At 44.9% G+C, this 24,012-nt stretch overlaps 1 protein-coding gene across 1 annotated transcript; it reads left to right on the top strand.

The window, feature by feature from the left end:
* The first annotated feature begins 365 nt into the window (after positions 1-365).
* LOC145394164 (myosin heavy chain, muscle-like) lies at positions 366-14,337 on the top strand. The gene is made up of 22 exons (XM_080268143.1): positions 366-421; positions 1,933-2,511; positions 2,654-2,681; positions 2,855-2,963; positions 3,094-3,183; positions 3,309-3,471; positions 3,614-3,717; positions 5,211-5,348; positions 5,599-5,868; positions 6,086-6,256; positions 6,532-6,859; positions 7,436-7,488; positions 8,043-8,130; positions 8,476-8,593; positions 9,217-9,334; positions 9,514-9,987; positions 10,114-11,000; positions 11,302-11,380; positions 11,668-11,913; positions 12,062-12,849; positions 12,974-13,427; positions 13,571-14,337. Exons 2-22 carry the CDS (start codon positions 2,004-2,006, stop codon positions 14,081-14,083), a joined length of 5,727 nt encoding a protein of 1,908 aa, XP_080124269.1. The 5' UTR covers positions 366-421; positions 1,933-2,003; the 3' UTR covers positions 14,084-14,337.
* The last annotated feature ends 9,675 nt before the right edge of the window (positions 14,338-24,012 follow it).

The following is a 24,012-nucleotide window of genomic DNA, read 5'->3' as shown; positions in this document are numbered from 1 at the left end:
GGTAGGATGCTCTCTCTCTCTCTCTCTCTCTCTCTCTCTCTCAGTGGCGGCAACAGCGAGCGGTGGCAGGGGAATCGCTATTTCAGTAAATCTATCCCCATTTCCCCTCCCTAGTCCTCCCCTTTTGGGGCTCACATCTATTCTTTCCTTCTCTCTACTATTCTCACCCCTTGCGCCTCTACCAAGCTCCCATTCGCTCTCCCCTTTCCGTAACTCCCCCCCCCCCTTTCACCTTCCCTCACTTTCCCTCACCCCTCGACCCCTTCCCTTCACTGTCCCCCATGCCAAAGCCCCCGTCTCCGCCTCCCCCCCTTCGTGAGCTGACCAGGCGAGGTACCGATGCGGCCGGGCACCAGACGCGCTCCGCTAGGTGTCGGAGAAGGTGGTGTGCGTGCCTGTGGGGAGTGCAGTGAAGCGTGTCGTAAGTCAAACCCAAGCGTGCTGTGCTCTACCACACCCCATCCTACGGTCCTCGAGTAGCTTTTCAACAGTCCCACACCATCCTACCCATTATAGTCCTGCAGTAACTCACAATCATACTTAGACTTTCATACTCCTAAGTCACCCTAGACATGGCCGTCCTACAGTTACTCTTCATACTTCGAAGTCATCTAACTCATTATAGTCCTATAGTACCTCGACACCACTCATTATAGTCCTATTTTAGCTCGACACAATCATACTCCAACTCTGCACACTCCACCTCTTCACAGGCAACTCCTTCTACCTCTTGATACTCCTGCAACAGCTCTTCATAGCCTTACCCATCATGTTTATTGTAGTCATGCAGCCGCCAACACACCCATACTCCAACTTTCCATAGCTCTGAAGTAACCACAATTCAGAAATCTTGCAATATCCATCCTCATCCAATCCCACTCCACTTCAAGACAGTACTGCAGTGTCCTATCACATCCCTAGTCCAGCAAACCACAGTCGTTCAGTAGTCTTCTCTCGCGTTATTCTAAATCACAGTAGGTTGGTCTCGCCACATCTCAACCTAGTTCAGCTCTCAACCAGCCCTGACGAAAACCACCCAGATTCTACTGTCATTCATTGCAGCCTTACTATAGCTCTCTTGTACTTGTGCGAAGCTTCAGATTTGAGAAGTACTGCATCTGACGTCAAGTGAAGAGAAAGTTATGTTTACTGAGTAGCTGGAAGCGCAAAACGAAAGTGCATTGTCTAGAAATGAAGTGATGCAAGATAAATACTGAAAAATAAGTCTGTTATAGTTGGTGCTGTGAGACAAAATGCACGCACTTTTCTATAAGTCTAAATTCTATAATGTTGGGAAACAATGACAGTTTACACCACAAAAGTATAAGTTATGCATCCGAGCTAATGGCCTGACTGAAAACTAGCACCAACGTTTGCTTAATGATTAAATGATATGGAAGTGATGCAACTAACTGGCAGCTGAGAACACTGGTAATGTGAATCTTATTGTGCCTAGTGTGAGGCCTATGGGTGGGTTGGTGATGGGTGGTACTGAAGTGGGATGTTGAGGTGTGAGAAGTGAAGAGTTACAGATTACTGGAAAGTTTATAGATTATCTTAGTTCAATGTCTAGCTGTATTTTTACTGACGGATAGGGTAGATCTACCTAGACTGTAGTAGGGACACCACTCATCATCTATACATTCACAGAAATGCAGACTAATTAATATTATTTACGATAAAATGTATGCTATGTTAACACCACACAGTAAAACTGTCGGGTAGTCATATAGTCAAGATAAACCACACATCAACTGTGATCTAACCTATTGCAGTCGGTTGACTGAGTTGTTACCGCAGGATTGTTCAGTCGGAGCCGATCGTGAAGTTGTCCACCACCAACAAACGCTTACTGTAAAGTGACAAGCGGTGACAATGCCGAATTCAAGGGGAGAGAGGTCTTTGACTAACTCGTTTTGTATTCTTCCACAGGACAGCTGTAGCACACTATACCATCGAATTACTGCCATCGACTTCGACAGCTTTAGGCACCCACCACCAACATGCCTGGCCACGTCAAGAAGAGCACGGGTCCCGACCCCGACCCCACCGAGTTCTTGTTCATCTCCATGGAAATGAAGATGCAAGATGCCACCAAGCCTTATGACTCAAAGAAGTCATGCTGGGTCCCCGACCCCAAGGAGGGCTTTGTTGAGGGCGAAATCCAGGGCACCAAGGGCGACCTGGTCACTGTCTACGCTGCTGGTGAGACCAAGAACTGGAAGAAGGACCAGGTCCACCAGGTGAACCCACCCAAGTACGAGAAGTGCGAGGACATGTCCAACTTGACCTACCTGAACGACCCCTCTGTCCTGTACAACCTGAAGTCTCGCTACGTCAACAGGCTGATTTACACCTACTCTGGTCTCTTCTGTATTGTGATCAACCCCTACAAGCGCTACCCCATCTACACCAACCGTACAGTCAAGATCTACCAGGGCAAGAGGCGTAATGAGGTGCCGCCCCATCTTTTCGCCATCTCCGACGGAGCTTACATGGACATGCTGCAGCGTGAGTTCTTATGATCTGCTATGAGTAATGTTTGGGGTGAGATAATGGTATATACGGTATCTGAATATCTTATGGCATACTTACTATAATATCCTTTGTTACACAGTGATGCTAACAATGTTCTTTTTTGTTTTCTTTACAGTTCAGGAGAACCAGTCCATGTTGATCACGTAAGCATACACTGAAAACGAATATACTGTTAAACATTTCTCTGCGAGACATAACAGTAAAGCATAGTATTATTTCTTGGAAAAAAAGAGACACTGATCTCTGTTTTATTCTTGCAGCTGTTAGTTCCTAGTTGTGTTGCATATGTGATTAAATTGTACCTATGCATCCCCAGCGGTGAGTCTGGTGCCGGCAAGACTGAGAACACCAAGAAGGTACTCTCCTACTTCGCTAATGTCGGCGCCACCACCACCAAGAAGAAGCCTGGAGAGAAGGAAAAGCCTGTGAGTAGAAATATGTTTATAGGAATATATGTGTTCCCTGATGTACTTATATGTGAAGAATTAATTTTGTTCATATCCTGGACTAAGTTGTTGTATGTGTAGATGCTAAGTGTATTTTCTGTGCCCCCAGAACCTTGAGGATCAGATCGTGCAGACCAACCCTGTGCTGGAGGCCTTCGGTAACGCCAAGACCACCCGTAATGACAACTCTTCCCGCTTCGTAAGTTGCTGTGCTTTTCTAAGTACGTCATATTGGGATTTGCGATATTATAGACAAAATGTATTTATAAAAATTACGTATTCCAATCCCTTTTTCCTAAGAGTGATAACGTTATTTTTTCACAGGGTAAATTCATCCGCATCCACTTCCAACCCAACGGCAAGCTGTCCGGTGCTGACATCGAGGTGTACCTGCTGGAGAAGGCTCGTGTCATCTCCCAGCAGCCGCTTGAGCGCTCCTACCACATCTTCTACGAGATAATGTCCGACCAGGTCAAGGAGATCAAGCGTAAGTATACTCGAACTAACCATGATTCCATAACATTTCACGGTTCAGTAGTAAAGCAGACAACAGAAGTAGAGATTGTTAAGAAGCACAATATTCCTCACTGTCTACTTGGCCTAAATCTCTCTTACCTGTGGTTCTGCAGCTCTCTGTCTCCTTAGCGACGACATCTACGACTACCACTACGTGTCTCAGGGCAAGGTCACCGTTCCCTCCATCGATGACGGCGAGGACATGCAGTTCTGTCACGTGAGTCGCTCGGCTACCCGTGCCAAGAGTTCCTCCGCCCACAAGACTTCCCTTTTCTCGTTGGGTGGCGTAGGAGGCTTTCTAGCACCTCCTCCTAGTATTCTTAACGCTTTCTTGTATGTTACTGAAATCCTCTGTATATCGACATAGTTTGCATCGCTAACATACAAGAGGATACTGCGGCGTAATGTGTAGAATTTATCGCCAAGGAAGAGGTGCTATTTAATCTCCAAAGCCACCGAGAATGCAACCCATATATACAATGCTCTTCGTCGGTATCTCGGATGGGACTTTGATACCGAGAAGAGATAACCCTGCGGTACCGATACTTCACTCCAACACTAAACAGGAGAATTTCAGCGTAAAAAAAAAAAAAATCTTGTTCGGTACCCATATATATATAAGTGACCGAAGATTGAAATATTGCAAAAAATGATTCCCTTAACAACCTCCGTATAACTGAGAGGCACAAACCTAACCCTTCCCTTTCAGCGGAGTATCATATTCTCTTACCTTTTTTCATTCATCTTGTTCAGATCTGAGACAGCTGAACAGGACAGTAATCTTTCGTACGTTCTTCTTCTTTTATTCCCCTGTGTTCATCTTGCTCTTTCCCGCAGTCTTTCTCTCCTCTTGCTTCCTTCCTCTCACGGACACAAGACCAACGTGGGAGATGAGAAGCTAAGCGCTCTGCTGTTTCTTTATTTTGGTGCTTGCATTGTTAATTAAAGGTGGCATAAGGAAGGGAACTTAAAATTTTTTCGCGGTTCTTTAGCTCTCACCTAACATTACATTTCTAGTTTTTCTCGTTTTCATCTGTTGGCTAATATTCCCGAGAGAGATTTTGCACATTCTCTTTTTATAGATAATATTCTCCCTGTTATGCTGCGTCAGGGAGGGAAGTGATGGACATGCCCTAGGTGTGACGTGGACGCAGAGGATCAGCAGGCAAACTTTCTTCCCTGACTGAACGAGTGTCAACATTAGGCCTGATGCAGTATGCTTTCCTTAGTACCCTGTTTGCTTTCCTATACGAGTACAAATGATATCGGCCACACAGCGCGCCTTTCCACGAGCCATATTACATCGGGAAGTGTGTGTTAACTATATTACAAGTGTGACATGGAAAAGAACGAGATGGGACAAAGCTTCACCAATGAGCTCCTTCAGACGCGAAATCAATCGGGATTCTGACTCCATGATCCCGGCGACATATTTTTTCTAGTTTATTCTTGCTATGTCCAGGTGATATTTTTCAGATCAGGGGAGACTTCTTGATTTTGGATGGGATCGATATAGCCTTAAAAAAAACTTCACTGCTATGGATCATTCCTAACTTGAAAAATATCATCACCAGCTAGTATGGATAAAATAGAAATATATGCCACCGTTCTGAAGATGTTGATATTGTATTGTTCCTCTGCGTCACCCTCCTACAGTGTCCCAGCCTCACCATCCTCCTCAACACAGCGCTATGTTACCATCTCCCACAGGATGCCTTCGACGTGCTGGGCTTCAATAAGGAGGAGATCGGGAACGTGTACAAGATCACCGCTGCCGTCATGCACATGGGTGAGATGAAGTTCAAGCAGAGGGGTCGCGAGGAGCAGGCCGAACCCGACGGTACTGAGGTGAGTTGTCGTCTCTCTCTCTCTCTCTCTCTCTCTCTCTCTCTTTGACAGAATTAGGTACAGAAGATGCTGTCGATTTGAGAAAAAAGAAAACTTCACAACAATTTGCAAGGCTACATACAAACATTACATAAATTTGCTCAGAAAACAATTATCATGGCTCCAGGATCTCAACTATATCCTCTTCAATCCCTCCCTGTCTCAAGACTCATTTCACCTTAATCCTTCCGCCCTCTCTCTCTCTCTCAAGGTGGGAGAAAGGGTGGGCAAGCTGCTGGGTGTGGACGGCGTGGACCTGTACAAGAACATCACCAAGCCCAAGATCAAGGTCGGTGCTGAGTTCGTGGCCAAGGGTATGAACGTGAACCAGTGCTACTACTCCATCGGTGCTCTGGCCAAGGCGTTGTTCGATCGTATCTTCAAGTGGCTGGTGACCAAGTGTAACCAAACCCTTGCCACCGGTCAGAAGCGCGCTACCTTCATTGGTGTGCTGGATATCGCCGGCTTTGAAATCTTCGACGTAAGTTTCTCCTTAAGCAGGTTCCACTTCATCGGCCACATTCAGTCTATAAAATTTTTGGCAGAATTGTGTAATGTAAGGAGGTCTGTAGAGAGATAACGTAAGAATGTGTAAAGACGCACAATGCAAAGATATTATATAAAGAGGTCAGCTATATAAAAACCACAGTATGTTTGCCCTGATGAACAGCTTAGAACTCACTATTATCTGCTTGCAGTTCAACGGGTTCGAGCAGATCTGTATCAACTTCTGTAACGAGAAGCTGCAGCAGTTCTTCAACCACCACATGTTCGTGCTGGAGCAGGAGGAGTACAAGAAGGAAGGTATTGACTGGGTGTTTGTGGACTTCGGTATGGACCTGCAGGCCTGCATTGAGCTCTTTGAAAAGGTACTTAAATACGATACTCAAATATGAGCATGTGACTGAAACATACTCGTTCTTAATATCTTTAGTTTAATACCACCATCGATTAAACGAACACTCTCAGCTGAAGTAAAGAGAAGGGTATAGTTACCTTTCTCATAATAGTTACTGATGACAGTGCTTCCAATCTCAGGCTTTTACGATTTACTCCGTTGTATAAAATCGTCTAATGACTGCTGGATAAGAATAAAATAGTTGTCCGGACCACGAGAGGATTATCATATTGACTTCCTCGACAGAAAATGGGTATCCTGTCCATCCTGGAGGAAGAGTCCATGTTCCCCAAGGCCACCGACAAATCCTTCCAGGAGAAGCTAAATGCTAACCACTTGGGCAAGTCCCCTGTCTTCCAGAAGCCCAAGCCCCCCAAGCCAGGTCAGGAGGAGTCCCACTTCGCCATCGTGCACTACGCCGGCACCGTGAGCTACAACCTGAGTGGGTGGCTGGAAAAGAACAAGGATCCCCTCAACGACACTGTGGTAGACCAGCTTAAAAAATCCCCCAATGAGCTGTGCGTCACCATCTTCGCTGATCACCCCGGACAGTCTGCCCCTGCTGAGAGTGGCGGCGGCAAGGGTGAGCATAAATATTATGTCCCGTAGCCTACTGTTGCTATAATGCGTATGTTCTAATTTGACAAACATCCCTAACCTATTTCATCTTAGTCAGTGGCCAAATGTAGTCTGGCTGGAAGTCCACTTAAAGTACTAACCAAGGAGAGCCACAGCTTCATCATATCTAAGGCTCACTGAATACCATGCGACCACGAATTAGTATTCAAGTGAGAGTGGTCCAATAACGTCATGTGAAGACAAACTTGATCATCGTACTGTACTGGATTTGGTGGCACCTCTTCCTTAGTGATGTATTTTGCATTTTACATCTTAATATTCTGTTGACTGCAACTCATACCTTCCTAGCATCAACATATTTTGTATAAATAGCATACAGTGGGATTATTAAGTGTAGACTGCAAAGTCAATCGCTACGGAAGAGGAGCTATGACTTCTCGAAAAGCACCTAAAATATGGTGCCAAAGATCCAACTTTTTCACAGCCAATATTCCTGAAACTCAGTGCTGTGTGATATATAGCTTTCAAGAAAAAACGAGAGATAAATAATGATACGCATTTGTAATTTCAGGTGGCCGTGGTGCCAAGTCTGGCTCCTTCAAGACTGTGTCATCTGGCTACAGGGCAAGTACTTAAAAATTTTTGTGTCACGTGAATTATTACTTCAGTCCTGAGAGAAAATAGCATGGAATGAGAAAGAAAAAGTTATACTTTGTATTGCTTCGCCAAGTTATTAATCCTACTGTGTAGGTACAGTTCTCTCCAATACCGAGTTCACAGCCAGGCTTAAGGCTTCGAGTAATGTGGCAGCGATGTGTTTGTCTATATTAAACAGGATGGTCCTTATTACTGGGGACATACTGTGGAGCCTAAATAACCAAGAAAATTCTGAATAAAGTATCTGGATATTATTTTACTGCTGAAACCTGAACTCTGCCTGTAAACTTGGCACTGAAGGGGACTGTGCGATCAAATATATAAGTCCGTTCACCTCCTCTGCCTCTCTCATTGCTGGAGTCATAGATGCTTGAATGAGAAGCAGTGGACAAATGTGCACGTCAGAGTCAAGCGTCTATGAGTGAAGTGATGAAACAGAGGCAGGAAAGATGAACGAACTTCTGCATATGAGTGCACCTTATCACTGGAATTCATGGATACGTCATTTTTCTGTTCCCCAGGACCAGTTGAACAACCTGATGAGGACCCTGAACTCCACCCACCCCCACTTCATCCGCTGCATTGTGCCCAACGAAACCAAGTCCCCAGGTGAGAACGAGTCACTAAATGCATACAAATAAAAGGACAAAACAATAAAGGCATACAAACTAGACGACAGATCACTAAAGGCATACAAACTAGACTACAGATCACTAAAGGCATACAAACTAGACGACAGATCACTAAAGGCATACAGACTAGACGACAGACCACTAAAGGCATACACTCTAACCCTTTCCTCATGAAGCATATAATTATAACTGCTGAGTGTTTGTGTGCTGGAGAGGAAATTGCAGGATATGCCCTACGTGTGAAGCAGAAGTAGTGGAATTGTGGGTGATCTTTTGTCCCTGATTGTACTTAAGTTTTCCCTTTCCTCTCATTCTCCTGTAGGTGTTGTGGACGCTGGCCTGGTCATGCATCAGCTGACCTGTAACGGTGTACTTGAGGGCATCCGAATCTGCCGAAAGGGCTTCCCCAACAGGATGATCTACCCTGACTTCAAGCACCGGTAAGTTTGTTCATCATCATCATCATCATCATCATCATCATCGTTTTAACTTTTACCTACTTACATGAGGTGGGAGGGATCCAGGAAAGCATAAAAATTAGAACTATCAATAGAGTGTTCAGCACAAACAGGTCACACTTCCAACCACTCATTATTCAAGTCCTCGAAGTTCTTGATTCCATCTCACAGGTCAAACATTCCACACATATCTCGGCTTCACAATGGCTGTGGAATAGAGCCATCCCGTTGAATATGTATATGAAATTACTCAGGAAAAGTCTACCAAACACAGTATCATTTGTTAAAAAAATAATGATGCAAATAACAAGCAGCTAATATTTATAAAATATACTTTAGCTTCTCAAGCAAGGGTGGCCAGTTTAGATGTCATTCTTATAATCATAGTGATTTTTGTTGATATGCAGATAGCATGCCTAAAAATGTTTTGCTGCAAATATAATCAACATCAAGAGACTATCCTAAACGCCTCTGCAGTAGGCTGACAATAAACTAGGAATAAGGAAAATAGAGGTATCATCCTCTGACGATAGTTTCGCTGCTTATTAAACAGATGAATTTGTTTATCAAAACCTGACTAACCTGGACCATGTTTTTAACCTCAGCTACAAGATCCTTGCTTCAAAGGAGATGACCGAGATCAAGGACGACAAGACTGCAGCCAAGGCTTGCTTCGATAAGTCTGGCCTGAACCCTGAGTCCTACCGTCTGGGCAACACTAAGGTGAGTACATCTTAAGTTTTTCATACTTAATCATAAAATGTTAGTGGTGGTGAAAATGTCTTAAGATAACCGCAAGTTATAATTAATTCCCATTTTTACTGGTTTTAAGATAACTCCAAGTGATAGTTAATTTCTGTTTCTACTGTCATTCTAAAGATAATGTTTTTTCTCGGTGACAGGTGTTCTTCCGCGCTGGTGTGCTTGGTGACATGGAGGAACTGCGTGACGAGCGTCTGGGCAAGATCATTGCCTGGCTGCAGGCTTGGATTCGTGGCTGGATCGGCCGCAGGGAATACCTGAGGCTGCAGGAACAGCGCGTTGCCCTGGTGGTGGTGCAGCGCAACCTGAGGAAGTTCATGGCCCTCAAGAACTGGTCTTGGTTCAACCTGTGGCAAAAGGTCAAGCCTCTCCTCAACCAGCCACGCATTGAGGACGAGATCCGTGCTCTGAAGGACAGAGCTGACAAGGCTGTTGAGGCTCTGGATAACGAACTGAAGATCCGCGGAGAACTGGAGATTACCAACGCTGCTCTCTTGGAAGAGAAGAATGGCCTCCTGGCCGAGATTGAGTCAAAGCAGGGCAACATGGCAGAACACCTGGAGGCTCAGGCCAAGCTGGCTGCCCAGAAGACCGAGCTGGAGAGTCAGCTCAATGTAAGTTTTAGGTGGATGTTAAAGTAACACATTTTCTCATAGAATATAATGTTTATGGTTATATGTATACAGTACAGTAGATAACACTAATACAGAGTAAACTGAGGTATTTCTTTTATACCGCAGGACATCACTGAACGCCTGAACAAGGAGGAGGAAGCTCGCAAGGATGTATTCCAGAGCAAGAAGGTTGTTGAGCAGGACGCCACAAACGTAAAGAAGGATATTGAGGACATGGAACTGACTGTCCAGAAGGGTGAGCAAGATAAGGCCGCCAAGGACCACCAGATCCACAACCTGACAGAAGAAATTGCTCACCAGGAGGAGATCATTGCCAAGGTCAACAAGGAGAAGAAGCAGCTCCAGGAAGTTGGCCAGAAGCTGTCTGAGGACTACCAGGGCGTTGAGGACAAGTGCAGCCACCTGAACAACATCAAGGTCAAGCTCGAGCAGACCCTGGATGAGCTCGAGGATTCCTTGGAGCGCGAGAAGAAGCTGCGCAACGACATTGAGAAGAGCAAGAGGAAAGTCGAGGGAGACCTGAAGCTTGCCCAGGAGGCCGTGGGTGACCTGGAGCGCAACTACAAGGACATTGAGAGCACCATCCACCGTAAGGACAAGGAATACGCTGCAATGGCCAGCAAACTGGAAGACGAGCAGGGTCATTACTCAAAAGTGCAGAGGGCCATCCGCGAGCAGCAGTCACGCATCGAGGAGCTGGAGTCCGAGGTAGAACACGAACGCCAAGCTCGCGCTAAGGCCGAAAAAGCCAAGTCCCACCTAGCCCGTGAACTCGAGGAGCTGGGTGACCGCCTTGACGAGGCTGGTGGTGCCACTGCTGCCCAGATTGAACTCAACAAGAAGCGTGAGTCAGAGCTGGCCAAGCTGCGTCGCGACCTGGAGGAGACCAACATCCAGCACGAGTCTGCCCTCAACCTCCTGCGCAAGAAGCACAACGATGCCGTGGCAGAGATGTCTGAGCAGGTTGATCATCTCACCAAAATGAAGCAGAGGTACATGGAATTAAGATGCATTTCAAATTAACTATACTATGTTTACTTTAACTTGGCTTAATACTGCTATCTCTTCATCTTGAATGTCGTGCTATAACAAGAGATTAACAGTAGAAAGTTAGTCACGAAAAAGTGCTATGGAAAGAGTAAACAGCCTTAGTATTGTCTTTAAACAATCATTAACTGCTTCACATCCTGATTCCTCTTCCGAAGTCGCGAAACATCATCTGGAGGTAGCAAGAATAAAGTAAAAACTACGTCACCAGACTGATGAGTTTAACAACTGTCCTTTTTTTTACAGGATTGAGAAGGAAAAGGACACTCTGAGGCGCGATGCTGACGATGCCAAGTCTGCCCTGGACGGCCTCGCTCGCGAGAAGGTGAGAGTCTTAACCTGCATCTCTTCATCTGTATGTTGCTATAAGGTCGCTCACACACACACACACACACACACACACACACACACACACACACACACACACACACACACACACACACACACACACACACACACACACACACACACACACACACACACACACACACACACACACACACCACGAGAGAGAGAGAGAGAGAGAGAGATGATTATAAACATATACTAAACTTAACTAACTGGATTTATAAGCTGTGAATAATGACAAACAACACACCTTTCTTCCCTCAGTCCATTGCCGAGAAGAACATCAAGCAGCAGCAGCACGCCCTGGGTGATGCCAACGCCAAGTTTGAGGAGTCCACCCGTACCCTCAATGACTTCGATGCCGCCAAAAAGAAGCTGGCCGTGGAGAATGCCGATCTTCTCCGCCAGCTGGAGGAGGCTGAGAACCAGATTGGCCTGCTTGCCAAGGTTAAATTCAACCTGTCTAACCAACTGGATGAGTGCAAGAAGATCGCAGAGGAAGAGAGCAAGGTAAGCTTTCGGGAGAATTTGCCTACACTTTTCAGTCTTTAGTCACCTGTTGTATACATAACTGTATATAATCATTATGTATCATGAAGAACTAGCATGTGCTTTCATAGATAATAACTGATGGATGCCTTATGTTACCTTTCTATAGGATCGTGCAACTCTCTTGGGCAAGTACCGCAACCTGGAGCATGACATTGATGGTCTGCGGGAGCAGCTGGACGAGGAAAGCGAGAGCAAGGCTGATCTCCAGCGTCTGTACACCAAGGCCAACAACGAGGCTCAGATGTGGCGCTCCAAGTACGAGTCTGAGGGTGTGGCCCGTGCTGAGGAGTTGGAGGCTTCCCGCATGAAGGTGGCGGCTCGACTTGACGAAGCCGAGTCCCAGATTGAGCAGCTCAATGTCAAGAACCTGAGCCTTCTGAAGACAAAGGAGAAGCTTGGCTCTGAGCTGGACGAGATCCATGTTGCTGTTGAGCGCAATGAGGCCTTGGCCATGGCTGCTGAGAAGAAGCAGAAGAACTTTGACAGGATTATCGGCGAGTGGAAGCTGAAGGTTGATGATCTGGCAGCTGAGTTGGACTCCTCCCAGAAGGAGTGCCGCAACTACTCCACGGAACTCTTCCGTGTGAAGGCTGCCTATGACGAGAACCTCGACCAGCTGGATTCTGTCCGCCGTGAAAACAAGAATCTTGCTGATGAAATCAAGGACCTCATGGACCAGATTGGTGAGGGTGGCCGCTCATACCATGACCTTCAGAAGACCTCCAAGCGCCTTGAGATCGAGAAGGAGGAGCTGCAGGCAGCTCTTGAGGAGGCTGAGGCAGCCCTGGAGAATGAAGAGAATAAGGTTCTTCGCAGCCAGCTGGAGCTTAGCCAGGTTAGGCAGGAGATTGACAAGCGCATCCAGGAGAAGGAAGAAGAGTTCGACAACACTAGGTATGAAAAAAATATATATATATTTGTTTATTATGTATTGGATAAAAGTTCCTTACATGCAAATATATATATATATATCACAGAAATTATTCTCTCATGTTGGTTATTCTGTTTCTCTCATCAGGAAATGCCACATCCGTGCTCTGGAGTCCATGCAGGCTTCCCTGGAGGCCGAGGCCAAGGGCAAGGCTGAGGCTCTCCGCCTGAAAAAGAAGCTTGAGTCTGACATCAACGAGCTGGAAATTTCTCTTGACCACTCTAGCAAGGCCTATGCTGACATGCAGAAGACCTACAAGAAGCTGCAGAACGAGTACAAAGACCTGCAGAACAAGTACGAGGAGGAGCAGCGTCTGGCGTCTGAGTATCGTGAACAGTTCAGTGTGTCAGATCGCCGCGCCAATGGTCTGCACAGCGAACTGGAGGAGGCCAGGACCCTCCTGGAGCAGTCTGACCGCGGCCGCAGACACGCAGAATCTGAACTGGCAGATATTAGAGAACAGTATGGTAACCTAAACAACCAGTTCAGTGCCCTCACAATCGCCAAGAGGAAGCTTGATGGCGAGTGGCAGACACTTCACGTAAGTATATCTGTACAAAGTCTTGCAGTATTGATAAATATTCATTATTACCACTTTCCTTTTTTACATTGTAAAACAGGATGAATTTCAAAGACATTATGACTATGGAACTAATGACAACCATTAAATTTATTTCTCTACAGTCTGATTATGAGGAGATGCTGAACGAGGCCAAGAACTCCGAGGATAAGGCCAAGAAGGCCATGGTGGACGCCGCTCGCCTGGCTGACGAACTGCGTGGTGAGCAGGAGCACGCCCAGACCCAGGAGAAGATGCGCAAGAGTCTGGAAACCTCTGTTAAGGAGCTTCAATTGAAACTTGAGGACAGCGAGAGCTATGTCACAAAGACTGGCAAGAAGGCCCTCGGCAAGCTGGAGGTTCGCGTGCGCGAGCTGGAGGGTCAGCTGGATGACGAAGCTCGCCGCCACTCCGACGCCCAGAAGAACCTGAGGAAGTGCGAGAGGAAGATCAAGGAACTCACCTTCAGCGCTGACGAGGACAAGAAGAACCACGAGAGGATGCAGGACCTGGTGGACAAGCTGCAGCAGAAGATCAAGACCTACAAGAGGCAGATCGAGGAGGCTGAGGAGATCGCTGCCCTCAACCTGGCCAAGTTCCGCAAGGCCCAGAATGAGCTGGAGGAGACTCATGCTTAAGGCAGATGCTCCTTAATATCTACTGAGAGGGAGGAAACAGCATAGAGGATAAATCTCTCAGCCAGGGAAATGGAACAAGCTAAGTTTCCATAAGTTCAAGTTCACGAGAGCTGCCGGCAATAATTTCTTCATAGGCTGAGACACATTCACAACTGCTTCTACTGATATCCGAACTTCACAGACTCTCCCTTGCAAAGTCAAGTTCACTGTCGGTCAGGATCATGCACTTCCACAAACTGAGACCAACACATCCTTCATCGTATTTACATATTAATTTTCTTGTTCATTTTAGAACTGAAATATTCGTGCAAAAAATAAATCCATATACGAGTACATTATATACGGGAGTATTATTTACCAGTATACCATATTCTCTAATTGCTGAGAGTATCAAAGGAAGTAAGATATAAAGGTACCCAATGAGTAAATAGACGAAGTTATTAAAGCTAACTGTAATAAATGACTAATACAACAGACATTAAAAAAAAAGTTACACCAGCAGACATCTTATCCATAAAAATAAAAGCGTATAAAGTCTATGAAGTTCTGAGAGGGACCTTTACAGAGGCCTCCAACGCGACCATTCAAAGCTTACAGTCGTGTGTAAATGTTTAGCAGAAGCCACAAGTAGAATTTAAGTATTTTGAAGTGGTTTTTGTTTATGTCACCATTTGCTGACACTTTTCTTCTATGACACTTTTTTCGCAAGTTGACTCTTCTTCCTCTTGGGGTCACCTACAGGGGCCAATTGTGACTGTCCTACAAGAAAAGTGTTTGCAAATGGGATATAAACGGAAAAGACTTATATAGCGCTTGAATTCTAGCTGTGGTTCTTGCTAAATATTATCCCAGAGTTCATGTTTGCCCTGTAATCTTACCAAAAGCTTGAGGGAATATCGGAGCCACAGTGTAACACCGAACGAAGACCTTATTCAGCGTCAAGGTGGCACTTGGACGTTGCGTTTGAGTGCACGAGGAATAGCTCACGATGACATTTTTACTCGTGCAGTCCAGAAAAACTTCGAACCACCAGCAAAAGGTCTTCGTTGAGTGAGAAATCTGGGCTACGTCTTTCTCTAGGATAGGGGAAGGGACAGAGGGGTAAGGAGTGAGCAGAGAATAAGGCTCATGAATTTATAGTCAGGGAATTAAAAGTCTTCCTAAAGCTGGATGAGATGATCGATAGACAGACACCTCTCTCAGTGGCAATCTGAATCACTCAACTGAATTCTACCACTGTCACAGCTCTACCCAAGGCAAAATAAAATCGACTTCCCAATAAAGAACAGTATGACGTAAAGAAACCAAATCCAATAAACTTCCTCAATGTTAAAGGTACTCCCCCTAAAAAAATGAAATAGAAAATAAATAAAATCGACAGGTGGCAGCACAAATTAAAAAGGGTACGGCGTCTTTGGGCTTAAGGAATTCAACTCTTTATCGGAAGAAAATAATACTAACCTCAAATCATTTACATATTTTTTTTCTGCCTTCAAATTATTCTGTTCAACTTAGGATGGGTCTCTGATAGTAATGGGGTTAATGAAGGCTGTATTTATCCATCCAGTTTGTAAATGTTCTTCTGATCTAAAAATGAGAGAGTATGAAAAAAGAAAACAAGTTACAGGATTGATAAGATGAATGTGAGACGTTTCTGAACTCCCCTTCTTAAGCTATAATAATAATGATTGTAATAATAATAATAATAATAATAATAATAACAGCAATATAATAGCTATGATGATAGTAATGATAATAATAATAATAAAAATAATAATAATAATACAAATAATAATAATAATAATAATAATACAAATAATAATAATAATAATAATAATAATAATACAAATAATAATAATACAAATAATAATAATAATAATAATAATAATAACAATAATAATACAACCGTCACACAATACAAAAAAAAAATGAACGTAGTGAAGAGAACAAGTTTTTTATTGTACAGTCAGCTAAGAGAGAGAGAGAGAGAGAGAGAGAGAGAGAGAGAGTCAATTTCCCTCTCCTGCCTCTCATCACTGGAATTAAAGACACTTGAATAAGACGCAGTGGACAAAGGTGCATCTTACCACGCACCTGGAAATAAACACCTGGAGCACCTGGAGATAAACACCTGGAGATATGCACCTGGAGCACCTGGAGCTAAGCACCTGGAGCGCCTGGAGATAAGCACCTGGAGATAAGAATTATAAGAAGATACGAGGGAGGTAATGAAGAAATTTTACCCCTTCAGCCCAAGGACGAAGTTTTGTTAATCTTGCTGTCCACACGAATGTTTATTTATTTTTTATTTATTTATTTATTTACTGTATTTGTGTAGGAGAGACTTTTTCGAGCTGTTGTTGTTGTCGTTGTTGTTGTTGCTGTTCTTCTTGTATCCCCAGGTTCATCTGAAATGTGAACCCAGTGGACCGCAGGCTGAAAAAAACTCCCTTTCTCCTGCAGTCCACCGTCTTCCTTTCGGGGGATAGGGAAGCAGTTGGAGATGTTTTGTATAACCAGGCAGTGGAGCCGCTCAGTTATATCGGTCCCACCACGCGAAGGGACCAATTTTCCAAACAAGAGAGGTTTAAATGCAGCCTTTCTGTACATCAATCCTCTCAAAAATACTACGTCACTAAATACGTCACTTAATACGTCACTAAATACTACGTCACTAAATACTACGTCACTAAGCTGAGGGGATTAATAGTCTCAATTTAAATATGGTAATAACAGGATAATTTCTCTCTCCTTGCCAATATTATGCATGTAGAGACGCCTGGTGGTCTAGTGGGTTACGTTTCCCCAACTGGATTTGCCCTAGGAGGGATTAGTCGTGGGGGATGAGGTATATTGCTCACATAACACCGCTCATGGAAGTGTGACTGGTACCTTTGCGCTGGGCCCCCGTGATCCTGAGGGGGCTGCGCAGGACTGGGTGTATCAGTATCTACTTTGCCATCTCACAGGAAGGAGAGTGATGGTCAGAATTAACATTTTACCATACTGGCGAGGTACGAATGGTGAAAGTGTGTCTGTCGAAGAGTGATACCTACAAAATTCAAGCTGTTATATTAGCTAAGTGTATTTTAGTCAGAATCTATATATGTCATCAATAGAACCTCCAGGGTGCCATATGGAAGGACATACTACAAGCATCCAACTAAAATGGCCGCCACGTTGGGGCTCGAACCCTAGACTCAGACACGAAATTATGCTAACCACCTGGCCACCACAGCAAATGAACTAGGTGAATGGATGGATATTCCTTTGTACATCTTAAGGTGCCATTTACTGTACTTCTTACTGTACTCATCATTGTACTTCTCCCTCTTTCCTTCACCCCTCTTCTTCCTCTGTCTTGTACGCATCTACCCCTCCCCTCAAGTCCCCTCCACCCCTCCTTACCCCCCCCCACCACGGAAAGACGCCCCTTCCACCTTACCGTATTAGTTCAGGGTTACATTACACAGGAAGGAGGGAGAGGGAAGCAGCGAAGGAGAAAAGATGGAGAAGGGGAGGAGGAGGGAGGAGAAGAAGGAGAGAGAGGCGGGAGGAGGGAGGAGAAGTAGAGAGAAAGGAGAGGGAAGAAGATAGAGAGAAGGGGAGAAGAAAGGGGAGAGAGATAAAGGGGAGGGGAGAGAAGGATGAGAAAAGAGAGGAGGAGCGAGGAGAAAGGGGGAGATAGAACGGGAAGGCAGAGGGAGAAGAAAGGTGGAGGAGGGGGGAAGGAGGGAGAAAGACGGAGGGGAAGGGAAGAGAGAGAGAGAGAGACTGAGAGAAAAGAATGGGGGGGGGGGAGAAAGAAAGGGGAACTCTCTCTCTCTCTGCCAACCAATCTAGACTCCTGTGGGATTTCCCGTAAATTCTGTCGCACCTTCTCCCCCCCTTCCCGTCTGCCCCCTCATACCCCCATTCCCCTCACCCCTCATACCCCATCTCCCTTTGCCCTTAGACCCCCTGCCCGCTGCTCCCCATACCTCATTCCCCTATCCCCATTACCCTTATACCGACTCCCCCTACTCTTATGCCCCATCTCCCTCACACCCCAAACCCTACCACCATACCTCAACCCCCTTACTCCCAAATGCCCCCACCCCTTCTCCCCCTACACTCCTTCCCTCTCCCCCTTCCTACCCCCTACCGCTGTTGCCAGAGGGTAAAGAATTCCCCTCAGTGTAAGGTGCTCATGGTGGATCTCTATTTATAAAAAATCTTAGGCATTTAGTTTCGTTTTGTGTAAGTTTTTTATTTTTTTTATTTTTTTTTACACTGAAGAACCATCGTAAAAGTGAGTTACTAGAAAAATGACAGTGTTCGGCCGTATTTCTTCCCTACATGTGTAGAGGTGTATGGTATGTAGGAGGACTACTGGGCCTTGAGAGCAGGCTGTGAAGCCTATGCTCAGAGTCGGACACATAAAAAAAAAAAAAAAAAAAAAAAAAAAGTTCTGACTCGACTGTGAAATGTTTAGTAGCCGTATGAATGAAAATAAAGTCATCAATAAACAAACAATAGTATACACACCCGAAAATTATAAACCATCAATTAAACACACACACACACACACACACACACACACACACACACACAAGGAAGCTTTATGAATACACCATGACGCTCGCCGGTGAGATATATCAGCATCGTCTTCCCTCTGCCCAACAAGAAATGTATAATCTTGCCAGCCGAGTGTTATTTTATGCTCTTTCGTTTCGCGTACGGTCGCCAAATCTATGAACAACGTCTCAGCTCCCTTCTTTGGCGCATTTTTTTTGGCGTGAATAGCGAAGACTTTGGCGATGGCGGACGTTCTTGCTTGGATGGGGTGCTTTACATAACAGTTTGAGAAGCCTGGGATGCAAAGGACGAGTCTATCCTAAAAACAAGTGCACTTCCAGAGGGCATACCTCCTTCAAGGCAGCACCATCTCCTTCTTTGACTTTGACCTTTGATTTCTTTTGTCCAAATTTAAGCACATGTCCTCCTGTGATCTGCAATAATTATTCAAAATTTGCTGCAATTCTCTCTCTCTCTCTCTCTCTCTCTCTCTCTCTCTCTCTGCTAACAGGCTGATGGACAGACAGACAGACAGACAAACAAGCACGCCAAGCCGAAATTATCACCTACGTTGCGGAGGTCACAAGCATTATAGGCCATACTTTATTTTCTATGTGTCTGATTCTGGCCATAGGTATGATACTCCCTTCCCTGAGGTCCAGTGGTTCCCTTTCGTATTACACACCTTTACATATCACCACTTTAACGCCAATACCCACCCTCCCTTTTAAGTACACGCTTGGGCTGTCTCATTCAGGACTGGTGTGATGGTATTAGTTTTGTGTGTGTGTGTGTGTGTGTGTGTGTGTGTGTGTGTGTGTGTGTGTGTGTGTGTGTGTGTGTGTGTGTGTGTGTGTGTGTGTGTGTAAGATTAATAAAGTCTGTTTTGATGAAATTCTAGTTATCAAATTTCCCTGCCCCAGCCTCCTTCATGTATACAGTACAACAGGTCAACTCTGGAACTGTCTTTGTGTGTGTCTGTATTTCCTTCTGCCTATGACCTCCAGACTTTAAAACCCAATGTATCAAGGCATCTTGGAATGAAAGGATCTTGAATTTGGCTCTTATTTTTATACACTGGAGAGGACAAGCTTGAGGGTTCCTAAATTTTAGTTCCTTCTTTCTTGCACAAAATAAAAAGGATCGAACTCTTTGAAAACAACAACAACAACAATAATAATAATAATAATAATAATAATAATAATAATAATAATTTCTCAACCACGTAACCATTGCCTCCAGGACTCAGATTTACGAGGCAAAAACTCAATTTGGAGAGACTTCGAACGCTTTCAAGATGAGAGAGAGAGAGAGAGAGAGAGAGAGAGAGAGAGAGAGAGAGAAACACGAGGTTGACAGTGTTAATATAAGTACCACTAACCCTCTCATGGTAGGGATAACTTTAGTATTCTCCCCCAGCTGACGCCACATCACTTCACACCTGAAACTGAGTTATGGGAGTCAGACAGTGTTTACCTCAAGACTAATGGTGGAATTAAAAGATCATCTGATATTTCAAGATGATTTTTACCTCTTCAGCGCGAGAGCTTTTTTCTTCATTCTTACTGTTGGTGCCTTCATGTGGTGGCACTGATAAACCTAGGTGGTGGAGCTGCCTACTTGTAAAAACACTCCTCACCTCCCTATCCCCCGAGATGAGGATAGTGGACTGTCAGAGATGGGCAACTTCAGCCTGCAGTCCACCAGGTACACGTTTCAGATGGACCTGGACCATTACTACGACTACTACCACTACTACTACTTCTACTACGTCTAGAGCCAGATGGAATAAATTAAAAAGTACATTATACGATTCAAGTGCTTAACCCCTTCAGTCCTAGTCTCTCTCTCTCTCTCTCTCTCTCTCTCTCTCTCTCTCTCTCTCTCCCGACAGACAATTTTACTCAACCTCCATTAGTACTCTTATTGTTGTGGTCAAAGGCTCACCTTGACGTGATCCCAGTGAACTGCAGGCTTAAAATAATTACCCTTCCCCTACAATCCATCATCTTTTTTTGGGGAAAGGACTGGAACTCAGAGACATTTGCCTAGCCGGGTAGCAGACCTGCCCGGATTCAGATCAGTGCTACCACGTGAAGGCGTTCCTCTCAAGCACCGGCTAAATACTGTAACCTTTATTAATTTTAACGCAGAAAACATAAACGACAAACAATTACAGAATATAAAAAAAAAATGACCCCACCCAAGAAAAAGTGACTGGTGGTTTAGTGGGTTAGGGCGCTCTAGCAGGATGTGGCCCATTAGGGTTTGCATCCGAGGAATGGTTCGTGTCTCTTTACATACTGCCGCTCAGAGAAAAGCGACCGGTCACTCTGGCTTTAAACATCATGATCAGTTAGCTTAAATTAGCCTAACCTCGGGCCCCTACGAATTTGATAGGATAGTAAAGGATTGGATAATAGATGGATAGGCAGATAGATAGATATATTGGCTGACGGGCCGATGCTGCTTTAGGTACAATATTTTATGCTTGAGATCTATCAGTGTTATGCCCTCAGCGCCACAACGGCCTTTTTCACTTATTCACCATATCCAGACGATTTTGTTCAGTTCAGGAGAGATTTTTCGACATGGAGGGGTTAAATATCACCTGTATTAACCACCTTCACCCTCTTCTATCTTCAGACGATTTCATTCAATTCCAGGGGCTTTTCGAAGTGGATGGATTGGCTAAAGCTTTCAATCACCACTTCAGTATCACCGTGCTATTTTAAGCTGAATAAAATCGTCTGGTAGCAGCTAAATGAAATAATCTGACCACAGGAAAACGCAGAATAAAAACGCCCACGGACTGAAAGGGTTGTCACACAAAAACTGTTCATCTCACAAACTCTTATATTCACTTTCAATCGTAAGGCGTTGAATGGAATGAAACAGGAGAGATCAAACCATACTGGACTTAACAGAGGCAGTATTAACACTCTCAGGCTTCTACGTCCATCCTCACTCGAGTAAAATCGTTTGGCCGTCGCTGGAAGAAAATAGTGGAGTAGAAGCGAAAATGAGAAGACTAAGTGCATCAAGCAACGTCGTGGGGGAAAAACTCTACGGAAAGACGCACCCCAAAATGAAAAGTACGAGGAGGAGGAGGAGGTGGAGGAGGAGGACGAGGAGGAGGAGGAGGAAGAAGAAAGGAGGAGAAGGAAAAGCAGAAGAAAGACAAAAAATAAATGGATGCTCAGGGTAATACTTATCGACTACAGGAAAGCCATTGAACCACTGAATCAAATTGCTTTTTTCTTTTAGTTTATTCTTGCAACTTCAATGTTTTTTTTAAATCCTGCCTTTAAAGTCTTCCTCGTAGTGAAGGGGTCAATGAAGAATACACCTAACCCCCCCAAAGTTCGAGAATTCTCCGTAAAATTCTCTCTAAAACTGAAAGAGGTAATCGTACTGAAGAGATTAATACGCTGTTGTTGTTGTTGTTGTTGTTGTTGTTGTTGTTGTTGTTGTTGTTGGTGGTGGTGGTGGTGGTGGTGTTGTCCCAGGCTCATCTGAACGTGAACCCGGTGGACTGCTGGCTGAAGTTGTCTTTCTCCTGCAGTCCACCATCATCTTCCTTTCAGGGTTTAGGGAGGGAGTAAGGGACGTTTGTAGAACAGGGCAGCGGAGCCACTCGGTTACAATTGTGCCACCACATGAAGGCGTCCCTCTCTTGCACCAAACATCAAGGCAGAGAACTTAAAAAAAAGAAAAGAAAAAAGAGAAAAACACTATCTTTATGGGGGTAACAAATTGGTGTCGGAAAATCGGAGCTAAATAATAAGGCCAAACGTTTACCTTTTCCGATACGTGTGTGTGTGTGTGTGTGTGTGTGTGTGTGTGTGTGTGTGTGTGTGTGTGTGTGTGTGTGTGTGTGTGTGTGTGTGTGTGTGTGTGTGTGTGTGTGTGTGTGTGTGTGTGTGTCTAGGATCTCTCACAGGTGTAGCCTATCACAAGTAATTTCTTCATCCCAGGCCTCGGAGCTGACACCAGGAAAAAGATTTTACCTGGCTTGGGAGGCTTCGTAGCACCTCTCTCTCTCTCTCTCTCTCTCTCTCTCTTGTTGTACGTTACTGAGGCACATTATGTCGATATAAAAAGGATATGAATAACATGTAGGAGAATATGAAGGTGAAAAAGGCATAATAATTTGCAAAGAAGAAAAGATGCTGATAATCCTAATACCAACTAGAAAAAGGACCTATATTTCAACACCTTGGCATCACAAAAACGACATATCAATGAGAGTAGGTATAATGAGGCTACTGATCTGTGTTTTTATCAGTCTTTATGAAGTCCGATATGTGAGAAGAATAAGATATAAAGAGAGGAGGAGGAGGAGGAGGAGGAGGAGGAGGAGGAGGAAGAGGAGGAAGAGGAGGAGGAAGAGGAGGAGGAGGAGGAGGAGGAAGAGGAGGAGGAGGAGGAGAAGCAAGAGCAGGAGCAGGAAGCGGAAGAGGAGGAGGAGTAGGGATTGAACTTTCTCTTCGTATGTGAGTGAGTGCGAGCCTCTCGAAGTAAATCACTGCTGACATTATCATGCATCACCCTCTTCTCCTCTCTCTCATAAGTTCTTAGCATCTCTCAGTACTGCTCAGGAACACGGCTCAGCATCAGTCAGCAGAGCTCAGTTCCCCTCAACACATTTCAACAGCTCTCAGCATAGTTCAGTTTCTCAACATAGCAACACAACACAGCTCCTCTGAAGGCGCTCAGCAGCACAATACTTCACAGAAGAGCCCAACATTCATCAACACAGTTCAGTACACCTCAACAAAGTTCGTCACACCTCAGCACAACTCAGCACCTTTCAGCACAGCTCAGAACAGCTCAGTACACCTCAACACAGCTCAGCATCTCTCAGTACAGTTCATCACACCCCAATACAGCTCACCACAACTCAACACAGTTAAGCACAGCTCAGCATACCTCATTGCAATTCAGCACCTCTCATCACAGATTAGAACAGCTCAGCAAACCTCAGTACAGCTCACCACACCTCAAGGGACCTCAGCAGCCCTCAGCACTTCTCAGCACACCTCAACATATTTTACCACACCACAACGCATCTCGGCATACTTCAGCACAGTTCAGCATAACTCAGTACACCTGAACACGGCTTAGCAAGCCTCAGCGCATCTCAACACAGCACCTCTCAATACAGCTCAGCAACACAGGTCATCACCTCTCCAGACAGCTCAGCACCTCTAAGCACAACTCATCATCTCTCAACCTAGCTCAGCACACCGCAAAACAACTCAGCACACTTCAACAAACTCAGCATTTCAACACAGCTCAGCATTTCTTAGCATAGCTAGACACATTCCAACACACTTCAGCAACACAGATCAGTAACAGCTCAGCAAAAC

The sequence above is a fragment of the Coenobita brevimanus genome, chromosome 26 (assembly GCF_032717465.1).
Source record: "Coenobita brevimanus isolate Jiangsu-jjx chromosome 26, ASM3271746v2, whole genome shotgun sequence".
NCBI classification, from domain to species: domain Eukaryota; kingdom Metazoa; phylum Arthropoda; class Malacostraca; order Decapoda; family Coenobitidae; genus Coenobita; species Coenobita brevimanus.
The sequence above is the reverse complement of the archived record's forward strand: the minus strand, read 5'-3'. Positions and strand labels throughout refer to the sequence as shown.